A 25,645-nucleotide genomic window follows, 5' to 3' on the forward strand; every position below is an offset into this window, starting at 1 on the left:
TTTTGAGTTTATGATAGGTCAGATTTGCTAAGTAATAAACAGAAAAATTCTCACCTACAAATTACTTTATTAGTTTTATTTTTCATTACTATCTATCTTACTGCTCTAACTTTTAAATATCAGGTCAGCACTTTAAAGATAGATAATGTTTTGGCCTATTATTTTAGTCACTTGCTGGCTGGACTATCAGTGACAATTCTGTATTCTGTACAGGTACATGCTCTGGGGTTGGTTACCAGTTTAGTCAAAAAACAGCAATGTTTTTAGAGTAAAAATCTCTCTACCTCTGTCTAAGACTGATCAACATAGCTTTACTTGAAAACAAGCTGAGAAAATTCTATCAGATATGATTTAGGGTTAAGTCATTTCTCAAAAAATGACATGTGGCCAAACCATTGTGTAGATGAGACATCTAATGTTTGGCTTTATATATTCTTGTATTTTAAATCAGTTTTATCTTAGTTATATTTACATTCCAAATGTAATTAATGTAAATTCATGAATATTAATTTAAGAATTTATTGACCACAAACATTTGTTACTATTTCAAGAATGAAAAAATCATCATCATCATCATCAAATTCCTGCCATGTACCCTCAAGGGGTGTACAGGATATGACAGTACTACATGAAAAAATTACATCATTACTAACTTCCTATCTACAATTTTCCTCCAAATCAGTCTGTTACTTGTCAAGACTCCAACATTATCAGATCTTATATTTCTATCGTCTAAGGCACTTTGTACCGTATCAATCCACCTATATCTTGGTCTTCCTCTGGGTCGTTTTCCTGCCAACCTGGCAGAGAACACTTGTTTTGCTAATCTTTCCTCTCCCATTCTATTTAAGTGACCATACCATCTGAGATTAGCTCTGCTAACGCATTCCTGGATGCTGACAATGTCAAGTTCTTTCCTAATATCCTCATTTTTAATATGATATTGCCATTGATGCCATCTGTTCACGCCTCTAATCTTTCTCAGGACTCTCATATCTGCAGTCTCTAGTCTTTGGTCAAGTGTTTTACTTCTGACCCAGCTCTCAGATCCATAAGTTAAAATTGGTTTGAACACAGTCTTGTATACAGCTAATTTAGTGTTCCGACTAATTTCTTTCTTATTCCATATGAATTTATTCAATTGACTTCCGACGATACCAGCTTTGCTGATTCTGTTGTCTATTTCTATATTTAGTTTACCATCTTCAGTAAAAATTGTGCCTAAGTAGCTGAAATGAAAAAATAACTAGTGTAAAAAAGAATGCAAGTAATTCTAGCATTGGGAATCAATGTTTCAAAATCCTATTTATTTCCTGAGTAAATATATCACCTTCATTTTTCTGTCCCAGGACTGAAACATGACTGAGTATATGACTTTGCACTACTCTGATAATTAAAAAAAAAAAAAAAAAAAAAAAAAAAAAGAGAGAGAGGAAAACTTTAATTCTAGATATGAATAAATCTAGTGTTTTATTTGTTTAATTATTCTACCATCTAAATTGAAAAATTAAAAAAATATTCATGCATTCATTTAAAATAGTTTTATTGGCATAATGTACAAGGAAATGCATAAACAAATGAAATAAAACAATTCTTTTCATCTATCTGTATAACACAAGTTTTTAATCCCCCTCCTCCAGAAATAAATACCTATATCTTTTGCAACATAAAAAATGAAGTGCAAGCTCGCACCATACATTACTCTTGAAACTCCACATAATGCTTCAAATAGCGATGATGATCTTCTGATAAGGCTATATCACTATATATATATAAAAAAAAAAAAGAAAGAAAGAAATCAGAAGCAGGAAATGCATATTTTGTTATTTAAAATATTTAGTTAAAGGTTAATAAGTATCCACTTGGATACCTATAAATGAGGATAGACTGGAGTGGAACCAACTAGCTATATTCTGTACAGAGTGAAAAACCTAAACATGTATTATGACAATGTAATATAATCTGTGACACAGTGTTTAAACGCTTCTTTTCAAAATCCATGTCGAATGGACATTACCTTTTTTTTTTTCTTTTGAGGAATGCTGGTAGACCAATCTCAACAAAGCTGAAATAAAACACTATGAAGTCAGCACATGCAAACAGGTGAAGCTAGCAGGAAATATAAAAATATCATGTTAACATAAATGGAGTAATCATGACAAAATATATTTAAACAGGTGAGATTCTTCTCATAACTGCAGCAGAAATTATAAATGCAATGAACCACACGAAACTCTCGAAAGCTATGGGGCAAAGATGAAATATCTATAGAACTATGGACATATGGTGGCAAGGAAGCCATTAGCTTCTTAAGGAAATTATTTAACCAAATTCTTTATACTGGAGTAATCCCAATTGACTGGAAAACAGGAGTTATTATACCAATTCATAAAAAAGGAGACAAAAGAATATGTGAAAATTACAGACCCATAAACACTCTTAAGTCATAGTTATAAATTATTCATCCGAATTATTCAAAAGAGAACACAGGTGCTTACAGAATAAATCATAGAAGAAAATCAACAGGATTCAGACCACATAGATCCACTATAGACCACATCTTCACCATTAATAATATAGCAGAAAAATATTGGGAATACAACCTGCCCATATACTGTTGTTTTATAAATTTCAAGCAAGCCTTTGATTCAGTTAATAGAAACAAAATGATCACCATTTTAAAGAATGTATGAATGGATTCAGATATTTTAACATTTATTACAAATTATTATGGAGACACTAAAGCTTTTGTTAAGACGAACAATATTAAAACTAAGGATTTCAAAGTTAAGAAAGGTGTAATGCAGGGTTGCCCTCTTTAACCTTAACTCTTTATCATCTTCCTAGAAGAAGTCTGTAAAACCATAGCTGATGAACCAGGTGTAAAAATCAAAGGCAGCAACATTAATCACATCAAATACACTGATGATATCATTATCCTAGCAGATTCTAAACCACAGTTAGAAAAAACTATTAATATCTTAAATGACTCCTGTAAAACTTATGGTATGAAAATAAATATTCATAAAACAAAAATAATGAAGATAGGTAGAGAAGAAGAAAATAATTCTATAAATCTCGAAAATCATCCGTTGTAACAAGTTAATAAATATGTTTATCTTGGCAGTCTCATTTCCAGTAACCTCAACAAAAAGGGGTGCTTAAGGGTCAAAGCTATATAACTGAGAGGAGACCTCCACATAGCCTTTAAAGGAATGCGGAGAACCGACCAGGGCTTCTGACCTAATGTCCAATCCTCACCTTCTCGTGGTGCACCCTGTTGGGTATCTACTTGGATACTGAACGGACGAGGAAGGGCTGGCAATTTGGGATTTAGCCGACCAAATTGTATTCTTATTGGTTAAACCAAAATATAGAATGATGGTACAACATGACAAAATTTCATGCTGGCTGGGGCATCGCCCGGTTAAACAAGGCCCACGTTGTTTTCGCCAGGGAACCAGGGCGAACAGCGAAAAGACAGCTACTGGAACAAATCTGAAAATAAACCCCAACTCAACATCACCAGAGTTAAAGATCGGTACTATCGTAAGAAGCCTGAATGGCAAAGAAATGGAGCTAGCTGAGGAATTAGATAAGAACCAGATCGACATAATAGGGGTGACTGAAACAAAAAAGACCAAAACTGGTGAGATCTTTCTGAGCAATAAATACAAAATGTTATATTCAGTCAATGACAATCAAGGAAAAGGAGTAGCCATAGTATTCAACACAAAATACGAGGCTAATCTTCTTGAATGGCAGTCAGTCTCAAGTAGAGTAATGTGGGCAAATATGAGAATGGGGAACTGGACAATGAGACTTATTTGTGCCTATGGTCCCACAGAAGGTTCTACTAAGGTAGAAGTGGAAGAATTTTTTGAGGCTTTAGAAAAAGCAACTGACACAATGAAAAATGAAAAGTTGGTCCTTGTTGGGGATCTAAATAGCAGAGTAGGAAATGATTGTGAGACATACAAAAATATTTTGGGAAAATTTGGAGAAAAGAGCAAAGCTAATAATAATGGCAAATATCTGTTGGATTTCTGCTTAGGACATGGACTGGTTATTACTAACACCATGTTCCAACTTAAAAATGTGCACAAATTCACATTGAGGCTAGGAATAAGAAAAGTGTCATTGACTATGTTATTGCTGATAGTGATGTTTTCTCCCTGGTGCAGGACACCAGAGTGTACAGAGGATTTGAAATTGGAAGTGATCACTATTTAGTCTTGAGCAGGATAAAATTGAATTTCATATTGAAAAGAATAACATGTAAGAAAGTTTTAAAGCGAATAAAAGTTGAGCAGCTCTCAGATGTGAAATGTAGGCTAAAATACACAAAGATTATTGAAGAAAAAATGAAAGGGTTTGAGAACAGGAATCAAACCTTGGAGATTCAGTGGCAAACTCTGAAGAAAACATTGATTGATTCTGCCAGAGAGGCATGTGGTGAGGTTATCTGTAAGGATAAAAAAATCAGAACTCCCTGGTGGACACAGGAAGTTAAAGAGGCAGTGAAGGAAAAGAAGAAAGCATACCAAAAGTTCCTGTCAAATAAGTCAGCTTGTGCTCTTAGAGAATATAGAGACAAATGCAAGAATGCTAAACACTGTGTAAAACTAGCTAAACAAAAGTCATGGGAAGACTTTGGCAAGAATATAGAAAATAAATATCAAGAAGGTGGCAAAATATTCTGGAGGTTGTTGAAGAAGCTTAAGAATGGAGGAAAAAGTGCTGCAAAAGGAATTAGAGATGATAAAGGTGACATGAAAACGGGAGAAAAAAGATATCCTTGAAGAATGGAGTAATTACTTTGAAAAACTGCTAAATGAAACAAGCAGTGATGACAGCACAGTGGTAAAAAACACTGACCAGGCATGCAGTCAGGAATACATATCCATACTAGAAGTAGAAAAAGCCATCAAAGGCTTGAAATGTGGAAAGGCAACAGGAGTAGATGATATTCGACCAGAAATGCTGAAGTATGGTGGTATAAGAGTCTTACAGTGGCTGCACTGCATAGTTCAGAAAGCCTGGACAGAGGGACGAATTCCCGATGATTGGAGTAGAGCTCTCATAGTACCCATATATAAAAAGGGAAATAAAACTGCATGTGAGAATTAGAGGTATTTCCCTACTGAGTGTTCCTGGCAAGATCTATGCAAGTATACTTGAGAAACGGTTGAGAAGAATTGTGGAAGAAAAGCTTGGTGAAGAACAAGCTGGATTCAGGCCAAATAGAGGCTGTCAGGATCAGATCTTCACTTTACGACAAATAGTCGAGAAAGCATGGGAATATAACAAAGATCTGTATTTAAGTTTTGTCGATCTGGAAAAGGCATATGGCAAGGTGCCAAGAGAGAAGCTATTCAATACGCTTCAGTTATATGGTGTCAATGGGGCATTATATCAAGCAATACTTAGTCTTTATTTGAGTTGTAAGTCAGCAGTTAGAATTGAAGGAAGTACAGGAAGATGGTTTAATGTTAAATCTGGTGTGAGACAAGGATGTACATTATCCCCTCTGTTATTCATTATCTATATTGATCACATTATGAAGGAAAGTGGTATTAAACATGATATCAAAATTGGAGATGTTAATTCAGCTCTTTGCTTTATGCGGATGATGTTATACTTCTAAATAAATCTGCTACAAGTCTGCAAGATTCTCTGACTAAATTGAATAGCTGTTGTAATAGATATGGTATGAAGGTCAGCAATAAAAAGACAAAGACAATGAAAATAGGTAGAATCATTGAAAATGTCAACTGTGTTGTGAATGGAGAACCTGTGGAACAAGTAAAACATTTCAGCTATTTAGGGACGATTTTTACTGAAGATGGTAAATTAAATATAGAAATAGACATCAGAATCAGCAAAGCTGGTATGGCGGGAAGTCAATTGAATAAATTCATATGGAATAAGAGAGAAATTAGTCGGAACACTAAATTAGCTGTATACAAGACAGTGTTCAAACCAGTTTTAACTTATGGATCTGAGAGCTGGGTCAGAAGTAAAACACTTGACCAAAGACTAGAGACCACAGATATGAGAGTCCTGAGAAAGATTATAGGCATGAACAGATGGCATCAATGGCAATATCATATTAAAAACGAGGATATTAGGAAAGAACTTGACATTGTCAGCATCCAGGAATGCGTTAGCACAGCTAATCTCAGGTGGTATGGTCACTTAAACAGAATGGGCGAGGAAAGATTAGCAAAACAAGTGTTCTCTGCCAGGTTGGCAGCAAAACGACCCAGAGGAAGACCAAGATATAGGTGGATTGATACGGTACAAAGTGCCTTAGACAACAGAAATATAAGATCTGATAATGTTGGAGTCTTGACAAGTAACAGACTGATTTGGAGGAAAATTGTAGATAGGAAATTAATAATGATGTAATTTTTTTCATGTAGTACTATCATATCCTGTACACCCCTTGAGGGTACATGGCAGGAATTTGATGATGATGATGAAATATGGAAAAATAAAAAAATCCCAACAAGTCTAAAACTAAAATTTATATAAAACAATTATCATCCCCTCAGCTACTTATGCTTCAGAAGCCTGGAGATTAACTCAACAACCAATCAAGAAACTTCAAGCATTTGAAATGAAATGCCTCAGAAAAATCAACAACACCCACTGGATGCAACACAAGACCAATGATGAAGTCAAAATAGATTTAAACTTCCCAGATGATATAATAGATACAACCATTATGCATCAGTTGAGATGGTTTGGTACACATTCAGAGAATGGCCCCCTCATAGATTGTCGTATTTAGCTCTGAATGGATATATAGGAGGTAAAAGACCTAGAGGCAGACCAAGAAGTACTTGGATAAAGTTGCTGAAAGAACATTCCCATCTGCCCAGCTATAGAGTCATGACCAAGATCGTGATAAGTGGGGAACCTTTATTCTTAGTGGACTCGACCCGTTACCCAGTGGATGAGATGATGATGAGATTCTTCTAAACAAAAGGCAAGTGAGATTTTGCAACTTATGGTTGGTGGAAGACGAACTCAGATCACTCTAGGAATGGGGTGTTGTTTGGAGGCATGTGAGGCCCAGGTTCTTGTCATGTGTGTGTGTGGGGGGGGGGTAGACTACCATTGGATGCGAGCGTGAATTTTGTAAATGTGTTCAAGGAGAGATATAATATGTCTTTGAGTATGAAATTAAATGACTTCTTTCAGCAAGTCCTTGGACTCCCTGGAAGTGCATCAACATCATAATAGTAACTAAGATGATTTATTCATGAAGTAGTATGAACCAAGGAAAAGAAGAGTAGCTACCGTATTTAATAGAAAACACAAAGAGCAATTTCTTGAGGGAGAAAGTGGTTTCAAGTACAGTAATACAAATACACTTCAGAATAAAAAATGAGAAAATTTGACTTATTTCTATCTATGGAAAGTTAGCAAAGACTATTTTAATAAATAATTTTAAGACTACATATTTAATAAAAATATGTAGTCTTAATTCCACATCAGTTAAATATCATTCATTTTTTTTTTAAATGACCCATACTCAAAAATCGTTACATACAGCATACTCGTAACATGCATGGACAAAAATTTAAACTTGTCCTGCAGATTGTACTCTTCAGGAAATACACAAAGGAATTCTTGAAGAGGAAAAGCAGTAGAGAGAATGAATGAAGAAGAAGAAAAATTTGCTGTAAGTTTGAATTACTAATGCTCATTTTGATGTTTTAGCAAAGAGATACTACAGAAAGTAGAGTGAAGTATGCAGTCAATGATTATGATTCACTTAATTGTTATATTCTGTAATGAGTTAAAGATGTTTAAGAAGTTCTTAGAGGAATTATCCTCAATATGAGAATAGTATTCAACAGTTAGATAGAGCTGTGATTTGTATAAAGTTAAAAATTGTTCGAGGATTAAATAATGGCTAGAGCAAAACAGATATTCAGGTTTCTTGGATATTGTAAGAAGGCAATATTTATGACATACTTATGAAAAAAAAAAAAAAAGACTGGAGGTTGTTGTAGTAAAGTGAAGGGCAGTTGGCCTTTCTTGTAGAGAAGGATGAAACAGAATCATCCAGGTTAAAAAAAAAAAGTGGAAGCAAGATGACAAAAGTTACATTATCTTTAGCAAGCAATTGGAAAGTATAAGCCATTTAGATACATTATTGTACCACAGTTGGCCTTGGTTCTCTGACAAAAACACCAGATGCCTTGTTTAACCAGCTAACATCTCAGCTGGCATGAAATCTTACATATGATGTTTATTTCTGACTACAAATTGGTCAACTAAGTCCCAGATTGCTAGCCAATCTCCTTTCATTTATACTCAGTGAATACCTACTAATGAGATGCAGCATGTAAAAGCAAGGGTTGCACATTAGGTCAGAAGCCTCAGTCAGTTCTATGAATTCCTTAAAGGTGATATTGAAGTTTACTCCCAGTTTATTTTAATTCTACTGGTTTATATCCTGCAGCCTAGAAATTAGCCCATTCCTAAAAACAGGCACCAAATATTCTTTGCTCACATTTCATTCACATTAGCTCTTTCCAAAATAGTGGAGAAAACCATTAACACTCATCTTCTATTCTATCTTGAAGCCTCTTAACTAATGCATTTTTTTCTTTTAGGCTTACACGGCGATCCGAATGCATTTTTGAAAATTATGGAGACAACTACCGTGTTTGAATAAAAACTTTAGTTTAATATAACTAAAATCTACATTCAACGTTTCGACCTTTATGTCAAGGTCATCTTCTGGAGCGTACAAATATACACAGGAAACAAGCTATACTACAATCAAACTGGTTCATTAAAGACACTGACCAACCACTACCACAATCGTTGGCCTGACTTCTGGTGAAAAAAAATAAATAAATAAATAAATAAAAAAATTATACATCAACGCTAGAGTCCTATTATTAGTGTTGTCTACTATATATATATATATATACATATATATATATATTAACATCATTCCAGCCAGTTGGTATGGAATGGTTTCTAATACTAGTTACGGATTGGCTAGAGTCCTGACTTATGCTGGATCTTTCATATTAGGTAGGCTGAATGTGTGCCATCCAGATTCTTGGAATTTTCATGCCATCTTTGTTATTGATATTTGGGTGGTTTATCAGGATTTCACAGGATTCCTTAAATTTCCTTTCGTACCAGGTTTTTGTGCGGTGTAAGGAGCAGGTGCTTTTCCAGTTGATTTGGTGTAAGGTGTTGAGTGCGTGGTCTGAGAGGCCTGCTTCACCATAATGGTTATATTTAATGTGTCTAATGTGTTCTTTCTTGCGTATAGGGATCTTAACTAATAAAAATTGATAGTATGGATTTTGCCACTGTCAATCAACAGGTGACCTACTGATTTTTGCTTCTTGCTTATGCCACTCACATGTGAACAAATGCAATGGAAATTTGGCAAAATTCAAATGATTGCTCTTGATATCTGTAAAGCATTTATTAAGTGGCTTTGGCACAGAGACCTATTGAGTTAGCACCCATAATATGGTATCTTGTATACATCATACTAAAACCTGGTATAAATAAAAATTCAAAGAAGCTTCTGAGGTGATAATTCATCATCTCCAATCCTAACATGAATGACAACCTAAGATTTCCAAGGATATGGATGGACCATCTAAAACCCACATAACATCTAGTGAAAAAAAAAGAACAGGACTAGAATTCCAACAGTTCCTAAAAGTCAAGCACAAAAAGAATGAAATATTGGTTACAGAACCGGTAAGAACAGACTATAAATCAATATCAAGTGTTCCTTAGTCTCGACACAACTTAAGAGAATTACGCATCAGCCCATAAGTTATATAGTTCTGCTTTATATAAAAGTTGTATTTATATATTTTAATCTCTTCCTTGCCACAACAGCTCAAAAGTAGGAATAATGCAGCACACTGTAGTGAATTATTATGTAGCCTTGGGTGTATACATGCTGTTTCTAAAATGTCTGGTACTTGTTCTGCTACAGATTCTGTGACAAAACATCATATAAACATAGGGTCAGAAGCACTATCTTATAGAGATGTAGCATGCATGAAACTACACATCGTATACATTGAGAAGGTAATAGGTTTGCATCCTAAGTAATGTACTGTACATAGGAAATGATGGGAAACAACTACCTATGGCTACATCGTAGCAAATGTTCAAAATGGACTCTACGAGAAATAGATATAACAGTGATTATGTACACACTTGAAAAGTCCTGGAGCATTTCACATTGTTGTACAACCCTTTGATGAATAGCCTGTTCATTAGGTATCAGTATAATATAAACATCAGCCTTTGCTTATCTTCATACAAAAAAATTCAGTGGATTCATATTGGGAGATTGTGGTACCCATTTAACTGACCCACCTCTACCTACCTATCCAACAACCAGGATAGGCACAACCAAATGTTTCCTAACAGTTTAACAAAAATGCACTGGTAATGCATCCTGCACAAACTACATGAACAGGTGTAATGACATATCATATAACAACCCTGGTAGTCTGTTCTCCAATGATGCCAATTCAAATATTCACATGGAATCTTTGTGTGCTGGGGACTGACTGATTTCATACAGAGTGACTTATGTCCAGTGATGCATGCTTGCTGTAAAAGCTTATTAGGCCATTGTGGGTAAATTGACATTTACCAGTAAAAAAAAAAAAAAAGGGGGGGGGAGTTCGTCGTACAACCTTACAGAAGTCACTGAGCAGAGCTGACTTAAGGGAGGGAAAACCTGCTAGCAACAGTAAGGATACAGTTGCTCCTGATGCCAGATGCAGTGAAATGTGATGCAGCTACCTCTGCAGCTCTGACAACATGCTATATCTCTGTAGGAAAGCATTTCTAGTCCCCCCTTAGTCATCAGAAATGGCAGTAGAACAAGTACCCAGTACAAGTACACAATACATTTTAGGAATGCCCTGTATACATGTATTCCTTATATGACCTTAATGTAAAGGTCAAAACATTTAAAGTAAAGTTACTACTCACCATGACAGTAGTCTCCATAAATTTTATGTGTTATCTCCATAATGAATACTGATTTCTGTGTAACAATAAAAGTAAAAAAGGTTACAAGATGGAATGAAATCTGCTCCTGAATTTTTGCCAATGGTAAAAATGGTAATGCCAAAAAGCATGTTATTTTTTGCAAATATAACATACTCCTGACAGCAGTAACTAAAGTTAACCTTGCCACAGTGTGTGTGTGTGTGTGTGTGGTTATCAATAGTCAATATACAACTTCAAAAATGGAAAATCATGAGATACAATATCTCATTTTTGGAATGGTATTTTTAGGAAAATAAAAGTGTACACGATACTTGCCTCTTATGTTGTTAGTAATTTGGAATTTGGTATAGATATTCAAGTATTTAAATTTAATTAAAATTTAATTTTAACTGAATTAAAATTTCTGTAGTATTATTTACCGAATATGATCATAAAAAACGGACACAATATGATACAATCCACTATTCAAAGATGTCCTAAGGGCTTGTCTCAGTTGAAAATTTTTAAGATGATGTGAGGTCATCATACCATCTCGAACATTCTTCTTCAATAATGCTCCCTTTTGATATTTATCAAAGGCCTAGAAATATATAGAGTTCAAAACTGTATCACATGATTTAATGCAGGTGGCATTTATCATTGATTATATATTATTTTCATGTTAAAAGCAACTAAATATACCTGGAACTTGCAGTTCCATTTTAATACTGACTTCCATTCAAGATATTTGGATAGTAATTAGCATGTTGATAAAAATGACTGTCCTACCTAAAGTTCAGAATTTGAGGTACATATATATTATGAACGATTGAAAACTTATTACATACTATCATATGCATCAGGATGAGGAGGGAAAAGAAAAAGGAAAAAAAAAACATCATTTGCCTAAAATAACCCATATATTGCAGGTTCTGGGAAATACTGAAGGAGAAACTTGCACTATATGATAGATGTAGAAGAAATGAATAAAGAGAGGTAAAATAGTAAAAGCTAATGGATACTGACCATCTGCTGTTCATGTTCAGGTTTTGAGTAGAGTAGTAGAATTAATTCAACTAAATATTAACCTGAAAGAATCAATAGACAAGTGAGGAAAAAAATGAACACCTGTGCAAAGAGTGGGATGAGTCAATAACAAAAGGTCATCAATAAATACAAATGAACAGCATTTGGGATTTTCTTGGGAGTACCTTCCCATATATGGAGATAGTATTCAATATCTAGGTGAACTAGATATATAAAGGGTCAGCATTTGTTCAATAAGAAGCAATATGGGAGCAGAAGAGAAAAATGAGCATTTTAGCTAGGTGGATAGTAATACATGTTATGTGCTTTGGCCAAAAGAAGTCTGAAAAGGAGGGAAATCTCTTCTGGTTTGAAGAGTTGTCATACAGTATGATCTGGTTATAAGGATTTTCCTTGTAAGAAATGAAACAAGGTTAAGCTTTGGAGGGACAAAGATGAAATTGTAGAAGAAAGACAAATCTTATCTAGAAGAAATATTCAACTTTCTTCTAGCTGAGTGTGGTATGGAAATTAGCTTAATGAGTTGGCAATAAATAATCTTGAGATCTTGTTTACTCATAAACTATGAATATTTGAAATAAAAGAAGATAAGTGTGATGTGCTATCATCAGCAAAACTAGGAAAAGGATTTGATGTCAATAACAAACATTACTGATATGGACAAGATGAAAAGAGAGAAAAAGAACTGTAAGATATTCTAGCATTGACAGAAAAGCTTAAAAAAATCTCTTCATCCTCATATGTTGAGTGACTAGAGTGAAAACCAGACACCAAAATGCAATATGCCACAAGAAGACAATGCAGTGGGAATTTACATAATGAACATTTGTGCCAGACTGAACCAAATATGCTGAGTATGCAAAAATTAAGAATATGACGAAGAGTGCAATCAAAAAAGTGAATGAAACCAAATAAAAAAGTACTTTCCTATAACAGGAGATTATCTTCTTCAAGCAAGATTGACAGGTCGAGAATAGAAGATCGCATCTCCATAAGCTTGATGGGAAAAGGTTGCTATACAAATGTAAAAAGATGAAACTGTTCATACAGTTAGGAAGAATTTAAATTATGTTTGAGAGATGTACTCTATATACACAACACTTATTAAAATTAGAAATGAAAATAAATCATCATCATCATCATCATCATCATCAAATTCCTGCCATGTACCTTCAAGGGGTGTACAGGATATGACAGTACTACATGAAAAAATTACATCATTACTAACTTCCTATCTACAATTTTCCTCCAGATCAGTCTGTTACTTGTCAAGACTCCAACATTATCAGATCTTATATTTCTATCGTCTAAGGCACTTTGTACCGTATCAATCCACCTATATCTTGGTCTTCCTCTGGGTCGTTTTCCTGCCAACCTGGCAGAGAACACTTGTTTTGCTAATCTTTCCTCTCCCATTCTATTTAAGTGACCATACCATCTGAGATTAGCTCTGCTAACGCATTCCTGGATGCTGACAATGTCAAGTTCTTTCCTAATATCCTCATTTTTAATATGATATTGCCATTGATGCCATCTGTTCACGCCTCTAATCTTTCTCAGGACTCTCATATCTGCGGTCTCTAGTCTTTGGTCAAGTGTTTTACTTCTGACCCAGCTCTCAGATCCATAAGTTAAAATTGGTTTGAACACAGTCTTGTATACAGCTAATTTAGTGTTCCGACTAATTTCTTTCTTATTCCATATGAATTTATTCAATTGACTTCCCACGATACCAGCTTTGCTGATTCTGTTGTCTATTTCTATATTTAGTTTACCATCTTCAGTAAAAATTGTGCCTAAGTAGCTGAAATGTTTTACTTGTTCCACAGGTTCTCCATTCACAACACAGTTGACATTTTCAATGATTCTGCCTATTTTCATTGTCTTTGTCTTTTTAATGCTGACCTTCATACCATATCTATTACAAGAGCTATTCAATTTAGTCAGAGAATCTTGCAGACTTGTAGCGGATTTATTTAGAAGTATAACATCATCCGCATAAAGCAAAGAGCTGACATTAACATCTCCAATTTTGATATCAGGTTTAATACCACATTCCTTCATAATGTGATCCATATAGATAATGAATAACAGAGGGGATAATGTACATCCTTGTCTCACACCAGATTTAACATTAAACCATCTTCCTGTACTTCCTTCAATTCTAACTGCTGACTCACAACTCAAATAAAGACTAAGTATTGCTTGATATAATGCCCCATTGGCACCATATAACTGCAGCGTATTGAATAGCTTCTCTCTTGGCACCTTGTCATATGCCTTCTCCAAATCGACAAAACTTAAATACAGATCTTTGTTATATTCCCATGCTTTCTCGACTATTTGTCGTAAAGTGAAGATCTGATCCTGACAGCCTCTATTTGGCCTGAATCCAGCTTGTTCTTCACCAAGCTTTTCTTCCACAATTCTTCTCAACCGTTTCTCAAGTATACTTGCATAGATCTTGCCAGGAACACTCAGTAGTGAAATACCTCTGTAATTCTCACATTCAGTTTTATTTCCCTTTTTATATATGGGTACTATGAGAGCTCTACTCCAATCATCGGGAATTCGTCCCTCTGTCCAGGCTTTCTGAACTATGCAGTGCAGCCACTGTAAGACTCTTATACCACCATACTTCAGCATTTCTGGTCGAATATCATCTACTCCTGCTGCCTTTCCACATTTCAAGCCTTTGATGGCTTTTTCTACTTCAAGTATGGATATGTATTCCTGACTGCATGCCTGGTCAGTGTTTTTTATCACTGTGCTGTCATCACTGCTTGTTTCATTTAGCAGTTTTTCAAAGTAATTACTCCATACTTCAAGGATATCTTTTTCTCCTGTTTTCATTTCACCTTTATCATCTCTAATTCCTTTTACAGCACTCTTTCCTCCATTCCTAAGCTTCTTCAACAACCTCCAGAATATTTTGCCACCTTCTTGATATTTATTTTCTATATTCTTGCCAAAGTCCTCCCATGACTTTTGTTTAGCTAGTTTTACGCACTGTTTAGCTTTCTTACATTTGTCTCTGTATTCTGTAAGAGTAAAAACTGACTTATTTGCCAGGAACTTTTGATATGCTTTCTTCTTTTCCTTCACTGCCTCTTTAACTTCCTGTGTCCACCAGGGAGTTCTGATTTTTTTATCCTTGCACACAACCTCACCACATGCCTCTCTGGCAGAATCAATCAATGTTTCCTTCAGAGTTTGCCACTGAATCTCCAAGGTTTGATTCCTGTTCTCAAACTCTTTCATTTTCTTTTCAATAATATTTCTGTATTTTAGTCTACAGTTCACATCTGAGAGCTGCTCAACTTTTATTCGCTTTAAAACTTTCTTACATGTTATTCTTTTCAATATGAAATTCAATTTTATCCTGCTCAAGACTAAAATAAATTTATGACAAAAATTTAAAAGCCTTTCATAGTGCATGAACAGATCCATATAATAATATTATTATTAAAAGAAAACTGCAGGGAGTCAGAGTCTCATATATATTGAGGAAAGCCACATATCACCAGTTGTCATACCTTTTCTTGAATTCATTGATGTTATCTGTACTCAACCACCTTTAAAAACAATCTATTTCAATCATGCACAATGAGAGAAAAATATCTAGCTCTCACCCCTTTTTGACTGCAATCATTCTCAACAGCCATGGATATCCTCTCTCCCCAACCTTCCATAAAATGAAGAGTTCCATCTACTGGAATCTTGTATGACCTTTTTGAAATTTTCAAGTTGCAATCAATATTACCTCCTTTTCTCCTGTTGGTTGGTGTCTGCAGTCAACAAATTCTCAATCTGGTTTGAGAATTTGTGGACTGCAGAATAATTCCAATATCATCATTAACACTCCCTCTCCACTGTATCAGCATTGTCACAGAAACCAGACCTGTGCAGCCCAAGTGATGTTGTATCAAGACCTTGTAAAGTGTCATCTTTCCTAAACAAGCATGAAGAGACTGCTGACAACAACAAAGTGAATGTTTGTTTGTTTTTTCCCCTTGTATATGTGTGCCCTCTCTCAATGTGAATTTATGAACATAGTTTGATTAAAGTGGTAATATTAATGACCAGTCAATACATATGATAAATAGAAATCCAGTGGGTACTTACCATTATCATCCAGTTTACTCTTTTCTCCCAATTTTCCATAATTTCTAATTATGCCCTATTTTTTTTTCCAACTCGGCTGTTTAGGTCTCCAACAAAGACCAACAACTTTTCTATTTTCTTATTATCGGCTGCTTTCTCTAATAACTTGAAAAATTTTCAAAGTAGACCTTTCGATAGGATTAGACACTTAAATAAGTTCATATCATCATCAAATTCCTAACATACACCCTCAAGGGGTGTACAGGATATGATAATACTACATGAAAAACTTACATCATACTAACTTCCTATTTACAATTTTCCTCCAAATCAGTCTGTTACCTGTCAAGACTCGAACATTATCAGGTTTATATTTCTGTCCTCTAAGGCACTTATTACTGTATCAATCCACCTATATCTTGGCCTTCCTCTGAGTCTTTTTCCTGATGACCTGGCAGAGAACACTTGATTTGCTAATCTTTCCTCTCTCATTCTGTTTAAGTGACCATACCACCTGAGATTAGCTCTGCTAACACATTTTTGAATGCTAATAATGTCAAGTACTTTCGATATATCCTCAAGTTTTAATATGATATTGCCATTGATGTCATCTGTTCACATCCCTAATCTTTCTCAGGATGCTCATATCTGTGGTCTCTAGTCTTTGGTCAAGTGATTTATTTCTAACCCAGCTCTTGGATACATAAGCTAAAATTGGTTTGAACACTGTCTTGTATACAGCTAATTTAGTGTTTTGACTAATTTCTCACTTATTCCATATAAATTTATTCAGATGACTTCCTACCATACCAACTTTGTTGATTCTGTTGTCTACTTCTATATTCAATTTTTTAATTTACCATCTTCACTAAAAATCATGCCTAGGTAGCTGAAATGTTTTACTTGTTCTACAGGTTCTTCATTCACAATGCAGTTGATATTTTCAATGCTTCTGCCTATTTTCATTGTCTTTGTCTTGTTATTGCTGACCTTCATACCAAATTTATCACAACAGTTATTCAATTTAGTCAGCGAACCTTGCAGACTTGTAGCGGATTTATTTAGAAGTATAACATTATCTGCATAAAATAAAGAGTTGAGATTAACATCTCCAATTTTGATATCAGGTTAAATACCACTTTCCTTCATAATGTGATCCATATAGATAATGAATAACAGTGGGGATAATGTACATCCTTGTCTGACACAAGATTTAATATTATACCATCTTCATGTATTTCCTTCAATTCTAACTGCTGACTTACAACTCCATGATTTACAACTTCAATTCTAACTGCTGACTTACAACTTATATTTCCATGATTTCTCAACTACTTGTCATAAAGTGAAGATCTGATCCTGACAGCCTCTATTTAGCTTGAATCCAGCTTGTTCCTCACCAAGCTTTTCTTTCACAATTCTTCTCAACCGTTTCTCAATTATACTTGCATAAATCTTACCAGGAACACCAATTCATCCCTCTGCATAGTACTATGAGAGCTCTACTCCAATCATCTGGAACTCATCCCTCTGTCCAGGCCTTCTGAACTATGCAGAGGGATGAATTCCAGATGATTAACAATTTTTCGAAGTAATTACTCCATTATCTTTTTCGAAGTAATTACTCCATACAATATATCCATACATCAAGGATATTTTTTCTACAGTTTTCATGTCACCTTTATCATCTCTAATTCAAGAGCACTCTTTCCTCCATTTCTGAACTTTTTCAACAGCCTCCAGAATATCTTGCCATTTTTCTGATATTTATTTTCTCTGCTCTCAATGAAGTCTTCCCATGAGTTTTGTTTAGCTAGTTTTTACACAGTGTTTAGCTTTCTTGCATTTGTCTCTGTATTCTCTAAGAGCACAAGCTGACTTATTTGCCAGGAACTTTTGATATGCTTTCTTCTTTTCCTTCACTTCCTCTTAAGCTTCCTGTATCCACCATGGAATTCTGATTTTTGTATCCTTGCAGACACCTTCACCACATGCCTCTCTAGTTGAATCAATCAATGTTTTCTTCAGGGCTTGCTACTGAATCTCCAAGGTCTCATTCCAGTTCTCAAACTCTTTCATTTTTTCTTCAATAATGTTTGCGTGTTTTAGTCTACAGTTCACACCTGAGAGCTGCTCAACTTTTATTTGCTTTAAAACTTTCTTACACGTTAATCTTTTCAATATGAAATTCAATTTTATCCTGCTCAAGACTAAACAGTGATCACTTCCAATTTCAAATCCTCTGTACACTCTAGTGTCCTGCACCAGAGAGAAAACATCACTATCAACAATAACATTGTCAATGAGACTTTTCTTATTCCTTGCCTCTTCTCTCCATGTGAATTTGTGCACATTTTTATGTTGGAACATGGTGTTAATAATAACCAGTCCATGTCCTAAGCAGAAATCCAACAAGTATTTGCCATTATTATTAGCTTTGCTCTTTTCTCCATTATACATTCTCAATTTTCCCAAAATATTTTTCTGTCTGACAATCATTTCATACTATGCTATTTAGATCCTCAACAAGGAACAACTTTTCATTTTTCATTGTGTCAGTTGCTTTCTCTAAAGCTTCAAAATATTCTTCCACTTCTACCTTAGCAGAACCTTCTGTGGGACCATAGGCACAAATAAGTCTCATTGTCCAGTTACCCATTCTGATATTCACTCTACTTGATATCGCTTGCCATTCAAGATTAGCCTTGTATTTAGTATTGAATAATATAGCTACTCCTTCTTTTCCTTGATTGTCATTGCCTGAATATAACATATTGTATTAAATGCTGAGAAGGATCTCACCAGTTTTTGTCTTATTTGTTGCAGTCATCCCTATATGTCGATCTGGTACTTATCCAATTCCTTAGTTAGCTCCATTTCTTTGCCATTCAGGCTTCATGTGTCTGTCGATAGTACCGATCTTGAACTCTGGTGATGTTGAGTTGGGATGTGTTTCAGGATTTTTTCTGGTAGCTGACTTTTCTCTGTTCACCCAGGTTCCCTGGTGAAAACAATGGTGGCCGTTGTTTAACCAGGCAACATCTTAGCTGGCATGAAATTCTGTCATGTTGTATCATCATTTTAGATGATTGTGGTTTAAGCCAATAAGAATACAATTTGGTCAGCTAAAGCCCAAATTGCGAGCCCATTCTCATTTGTTCAGTATCCAAGTAAATACCTTACAAGGTGCACCACGAGAAAATGAGGATTGGACATTAGGTCAGAAGACCTGGTTGGTTCTCTGCATTCCATTAAATGCTATGTGGAAATCTCCTCTCAGTTATACAGCTTTGATCCTTAGGCACCTCCTTAATTGTGGACAGATTGATATCTGTCCACATCACTCTACTTATAATCATTTATATTATAAATAGAGTGATGTGGTAATTATAAGTCCTATCATTCAGATCATCTATGTATTTAGTGCTGAATACTATAATTACTCCTTCCTTTTCCTAAACACTACTGCTTTAATACAACACTGTAATACTTGTAGTTATTTAGAAAGAATCTCACCTGTTTTTGTCTTCTTTGTTTTGGTAATACCAATTATCTTAACATGGTACTGTCCGATCACAGATCCAAGACCCTAGTCTGGAAACTTGTCAAGAAGAGTGAATTCATGTTGAAGAGGAAAAAGAAATAAGTTGATGTACAAATTGGTCACCAAAATGCAAAATCACGTCCTTTATACGTAAAATTTTCCAAATGTTATACAAGTAAAATAGTTACCACTTTAAAAACTACAATGTTCATAAAAGAAAAGTTAATTTTGTGACGTGTAATAATAATAAACTCATCCCACAAGATGGATTCATTACCCTATTATCGGAATTGTTTCTCCTTCTTCTGACATGCACAGAAGTGTCAAAGGGTCTCGTATCTGTGGGCGTACAGTACTTCTCTAATTGTGCCCATTCTGCTGATGTTGAGTTTGAGTTTGTTGCAGTAGCTGACTTTTCACTGTTCACCCTGGATCTCTGAAGATGAGTCTTGTTTGACTGTGCAACAGCACAGCACAGCAGCATGATATTCTATCATTCTGTGTTCATTTCATTTTGGTTTAAGCCAATAAAGAATATAATTTCGTCCTAAACCAGAAGCACATCCTTACACTTTCAGTATCCAGGTAGATACCTACTAATGACGTGCACCACAAGAAGCTGATAATTGAATTAGGCGAGAAGATCCAGTCAGTTTTCTGCCTTCTTTAAACAATTGCTTGGAGGTCTCCATGCTTTTTTTTTTTCTCTTTTAATATACTGACCCCATATATGAGAGATAGGAGAACCTATAGCACATTGGTACCATGTGTGGGTAAGGTTGGAATGAAGACGTTTATTGACATTTTTTCTTGAGTTGAAGGGAGGTTATAGTTGTTTGTGGACACTTCATGAGGAAGGCTGTTACAGAGAACAGAGGCAGATGGAATAAAAGATGATAGGACAAGTAGGTTTGCCATGTTTGCAATTGTAGTGAAAAGTGAAGTCAGGAAACTGCTTGCTCATTTTAAGAGGCTCAACAGAAAGTGCAGGAATGAGGGAAAGATCACCAATGAGCTAAATTGCTATCTTTTGGATGACAATGAAAATTTTTAGGCAGGTTTCAGTGCATTGCCACAAACATACGAACAGCATTGTAAAAATGGAAAGATGTGGGATTTGTACAGTTGGCAGCTGTTAAGTAGAGTCCGTTCTCTAGCTTTAACCCTTAACCAGATCCTTGTTCATAATAATAATGCAATATATGCAAGAAACACCTTTTAGTGTATATGGGCGTTTTGTATGTAGGAAGGAACTGCAAAGAACATCGTTATTCTTATCAGATTAAAAAATTTTTAAAAAAATGATAAAGTGATAATCATCAGCAATCAACTTTACTTACCACTTGAAGATCAATAAGTGAAGTAAGAATTTTTTTTAAAGATCTCTGCACAACGCCATATTTGTCTTCTTGATAGGATAATGATGTAAGATAGGAGAGAGCTATAAAAATAATCAGTATCATATAAAACCTCTGCAGTTTAATATAATGAAGTTCAAATTATTTACCAATTGTTATAAAAGACTTTTATATAATATGATTTGACACATTTATTTAAAGATTTGAAGGATGAAAAATTATGTTTTTTAATATATTTTTTAATTTTAATTATTTAATTATTTGATTTTAGCAATCCAATAAAATCAAAAAAGTTATTCAGTCCAAAGTCAAAGTGCATTTTCTAATAGTACGAGGGTGGGGGGGGGAGTTCTGATAAACACCTAGAACAAAAATATTAAAGCAACTGAAATAACCACAAGAAAGAACATACTAGTAGCAGAGTTATGAAGGGAACTTATGTTTTTATATTCTTATATCATTGCATGTTATTTCTTGTGGTTATATCAGTTGCTTTAATATCATTTTTGTTCTAGATGTTTATCAGAACTTTCCAGTCCCCCTCCCCCAGTATTTCAGGTGATAGCCATAAATTTATAATAATAATAGTAAAAAATTCTCTTATAACAGAATAGTTTCCAACAATCACTGAGTTTAAAAGTTAAACATGGCTAATTAACATTATAAGAAAAAAATATTCAAATTCCATTATAGTTCCACAAAGAGAAAATGAACAAGAAAATGATTGCTAACAATCATAAAAAGGTGAGTTTTGCAATAGAATAGTATTAGTATACTGCATTATCAGTTGTTATACAACAATGAAACTAGTAATTTTTGGCTTATGTATTATAAACACAGTTTTATTTTGTTTGCTTAATTTTATCACTAACAATGGCTATTAAAATAAAAACAGATGATTTGGCCAATTTCAGAAGAAACTGCGGATTTGAATCCCAGATGGGCACAGATATCTGTGATTGTCATTAGGTGGGAGGATGAATTTCACCAGCCAGTGTAAAACTACCACCCTGTTAATTGGCTTGACGCAATCAGCATGTTCATTTGTAGAGAGAGACAAAGAATATTTTGCCAAGATAATTGCAAATACACTATTTGCAATTATCTCAGACATTAGAATAGACAGATTATTGAACAATTATGGTTAGGTCACACTTGATATTGTTGGAACGTCATACCTAACTGACTGTTCCATTTTTGTTGGTTTATTAATCTTATCTTTACCTCCTTAAATTCCGTTTCTCTTCGACAGTTATTGATTGATGCTCATCTGAATATAAAGAAATTTATATTATACCCTATATTCAGATTAGTCTAAACAATATAAAGGAATCAATCATCAACTATACTTATTTTACCACTCTGTTTTCAGGCCAAGGTTATTAATAGTATTTAAGGAGGTAAAGATAAGATTAATAAACCAACAAAAATAGAACAGTCAGTTAGGTAGGACATTCCAACAAAATGGTGCAGTCGACAGGATGTGAATTCACTAGTGTAAATTAAGTAATTGAATTCTTGTGTGATAGTAGAAGAAGAAGTAATCCTTAAAACCTTTAAAAAAAATAAAGTGAATCACAGTGGGCAGGTTATGAAGCAGAATCAGGCAAAGAAAAAGATTATTTTAGAATTAACATTATAGGATTTTAAGTTTGAAGCTGATAGATTAATATGGCTGTTACTTCCAGTACAAGAATAGAAGATAGTGAGTTTTTCCGAACTGTAAACCCCCAACAGGTTTACAGTTCGGAAAAAGACAGGTTTTTCCTGAATTCTCGGGAGAAGAATCAGATGATGTACTATCTTTTTTTTCTTTTGTAGAAAAGCTCAGAGAGACAGCAAATTGGACTGACTTTCAATTATTAATATCGCTGAGAAGTAAATTGACTGGTAAAGCAAAAACATTTTTGTATTCATCCCCAATTCTTAAAGAAACGTCAGAATATCATAAATTTAAAGATGTTTTGATTTCACAGTACTCTAGATTATGAAGTATTGGTCCTAACTTATGGAAAATACAGAGAGCCACACAAAAGGATAAAGAAAGTGTCACAGATTTTTACAATCGTATATTAACTCTTTCCAACAGTTTAAACGTGTCTAATGAAGATAAACCTCATTTAGATTGGGCTGTGTTCCAACAGTTTTGCCAATAAAATTAGAATTAAGAGAGACTGCCTACAAAAAGAGAACAAATAATTGGAGACTTTTGTCCCTCATCCAGTGTAGGTCTTGTGAATGTTGTAAATAAGACTGGTTGTTCCTTGAACCAATCTGAAATTGAAAAGAAAAATAAAGATGAAAAGGAAAAAGGAAAGAATATTGGAGAAAGTCCAAGTAATGTTAATTACATAACTGAAAGTAAAGAGCAATTCAAACAAAAAGCTGATGGCAGAAGTACAAACCCTAATTCACCAGGAAGTAAAACAATTACAACAACCAATAATGGATAGTCTTAATGAGGCAATTAACAGCAATTACTGTAAAGTCTCAAGAAGACCAAACCCCCACAACAGATAAAATTAATAAAATAATTAAACAAGAGGTGAAAAAACTAAATCAACCCATTTTAGCTAGTCTAGATAAGGTGATTCAAGGACTAGAAATTGTTAAACAGCAAATACCCATTGTCCCTCAACCTCAGCCAGAGAGAGAACATAGAGATTCTTCCAAATATTATAGTTGCAATAAAATTGGACATCTTGCCAGGAATTGTTTCTATAACAAAAGAAATTACTCTAATAACAGATGGGATTCAAAATTTGGACACATACCTCACAGAAGGTATAATAGAATTCAGAAATCCCCCAAATTTAAATGAACAATTGATGAGAATTAGAGGAGATATCCTAGGCTCTAAGTGTAGCATCTTATTAGATACTGGATGCAATGCCACTACCATTAGAATGGACTATTTCTTAGACTTAAAAAACAAGTTATGGAAGAGCACTACCAAACTGAGAGAACCTGTGAGAATTACTACTCTCTCAGATTCAAGCTTCATAGCTTATGAGAAAGTTCACGCAAGGATTTACCTACCAGAATTTAGACTATGTGTCTGGCAGGATTTGCTTGTTATCCCCACAACATCAAACTTAAGTTCCCACATTATATTAGGATTTCTTAGCAAAGTATCAATTCTCCTATAATTTTTCTAAGAGAGAAATATCCCTAATGAACAGGAAAAGAAGTATCAGAAGAAATAGTAATCATATGTATGATGGAACAAGGTGACAGACAAAGGCGTTTTATTTCCCAAATGGATTGGAACCGCCTACTAAAGTAAAGTCATCTGTAAGTAAATCAACTAAAAAGGATGGTGAGGTAAATTCTGATGTGCTTTATCAGACTGAAACACTATTAGATACTGATGAACCATCACAGCAACAAATATCCACACCTAAGTCAGATGTTGACACTGAAAATCAACTAATAGTTAAAGTTAATTTTGCCAATAACTGCCTTACATAATAGAATTAGAAATTTGGGAAGTCAATGGAAATACAAGGGAATGAGTGATCACAGAGGGAAGACTAAAAGAACGGATTACCAAGACGTGAGACAACTGAGACTAGGTATCAGTGACAGAGAACAAGGTTTCTACCCTGAAAAGACATTACATCACTATAGGCACAGAGAACAAATGTTTCCTTATGTTAGAAACAGCAAGGATCCTAGAGGAAATGCAGAGAGAAATAAATATATAAAATGTGATAACAAAGCTAGCTTGGTTCAAGCTGGGTACTACTTAAGAACTCGAAAAGGAGGTGAGAAGTCTGATTCCTCCTCCTCCAATGAATCTTATGTGAAAAATTTTCCTTTAAAGAAAAATTTTTCAGAGAAAGAGTAGGCCTTTGTTAATTTGTGAATGAAGATATTTTATGTTTTAATACTTCATTCACATTTAACATAATCCACCATATCATAAGCAAGACTTGTAAATATTACTTATTGTTAGTCTCTTGCTTGTAATATATTATTCATATAAATGCTTTGAGTTTTGTTTGTTATTAATTAATTATTTAATCTTAGAATATGTAATAATAATGAAAATACTCTATATAAATATGTCATTCATTTTATTTAGTTTATTCTGTAAAATTTATTATAAGAAACTGTGTGTATGTTAATTTAAATGTATATTATATGAATTGTGATATATCCTTAGAATTTCTGTATGTAAAAAGTGATTTTATGTAATTCTTCTGATTGGATTTGATTGGCTGCTGAAGGAGAAACAGAGTTTATTTTAGTTAGCTCATGCTGAGAACGTGAGCTACTGTGTATAAACAGAGAAGCCAGTGGATATAAGCTGAACTGGTTAGAACCAGATTTTGGCGGGAAGAAGGAACGCAGTTGATTGGAAAACGAAAGTAAAGAGAGGAGAAGCCTTAGAGAGAGCATAGAGACCAGTTGTGTGTAACCGAAGGGGGGGGGGGGGGTTGATATATGCCGTAAATCGACTACGATAGGACCGGGAATTAATAGGCATCGTGAATTACTTCTATGGGAGTTCTGATACTACAATATTTTCCAAGTGGTTTGTGGAAGAATAGTGCAGAACCGAAGTTAATACATA

At 34.4% G+C, this 25,645-nt stretch overlaps 1 protein-coding gene across 1 annotated transcript in view; it reads right to left on the reverse strand.

The window, feature by feature from the left end:
- Nucleotides 1-1,641: 1,641 nt before the first annotated feature.
- The window catches only part of Ndc1 (Nuclear division cycle 1), a 152,473-nt gene continuing 128,469 nt past the window's right edge, over nucleotides 1,642-25,645 (reverse strand). Inside the window, exons 14-16 of the mRNA XM_090396064.1 lie at nucleotides 21,049-21,149; nucleotides 11,454-11,614; nucleotides 1,642-1,762 (exon numbers count right to left, since the gene is read on the reverse strand). Coding sequence (XP_090252190.1) covers nucleotides 1,699-1,762; nucleotides 11,454-11,614; nucleotides 21,049-21,149 — 326 coding nt within the window. The 3' untranslated portion in view covers nucleotides 1,642-1,698. The remainder of the gene's footprint in view (nucleotides 1,763-11,453; nucleotides 11,615-21,048; nucleotides 21,150-25,645) is intronic.

The sequence above is a fragment of the Typopeltis vanoorti genome, chromosome 7 (assembly GCF_054136105.1).
Source record: "Typopeltis vanoorti isolate ZY-2024b chromosome 7, IOZ_Tvanoo_1.0, whole genome shotgun sequence".
Lineage (NCBI taxonomy): Eukaryota > Metazoa > Arthropoda > Arachnida > Uropygi > Thelyphonidae > Typopeltis > Typopeltis vanoorti.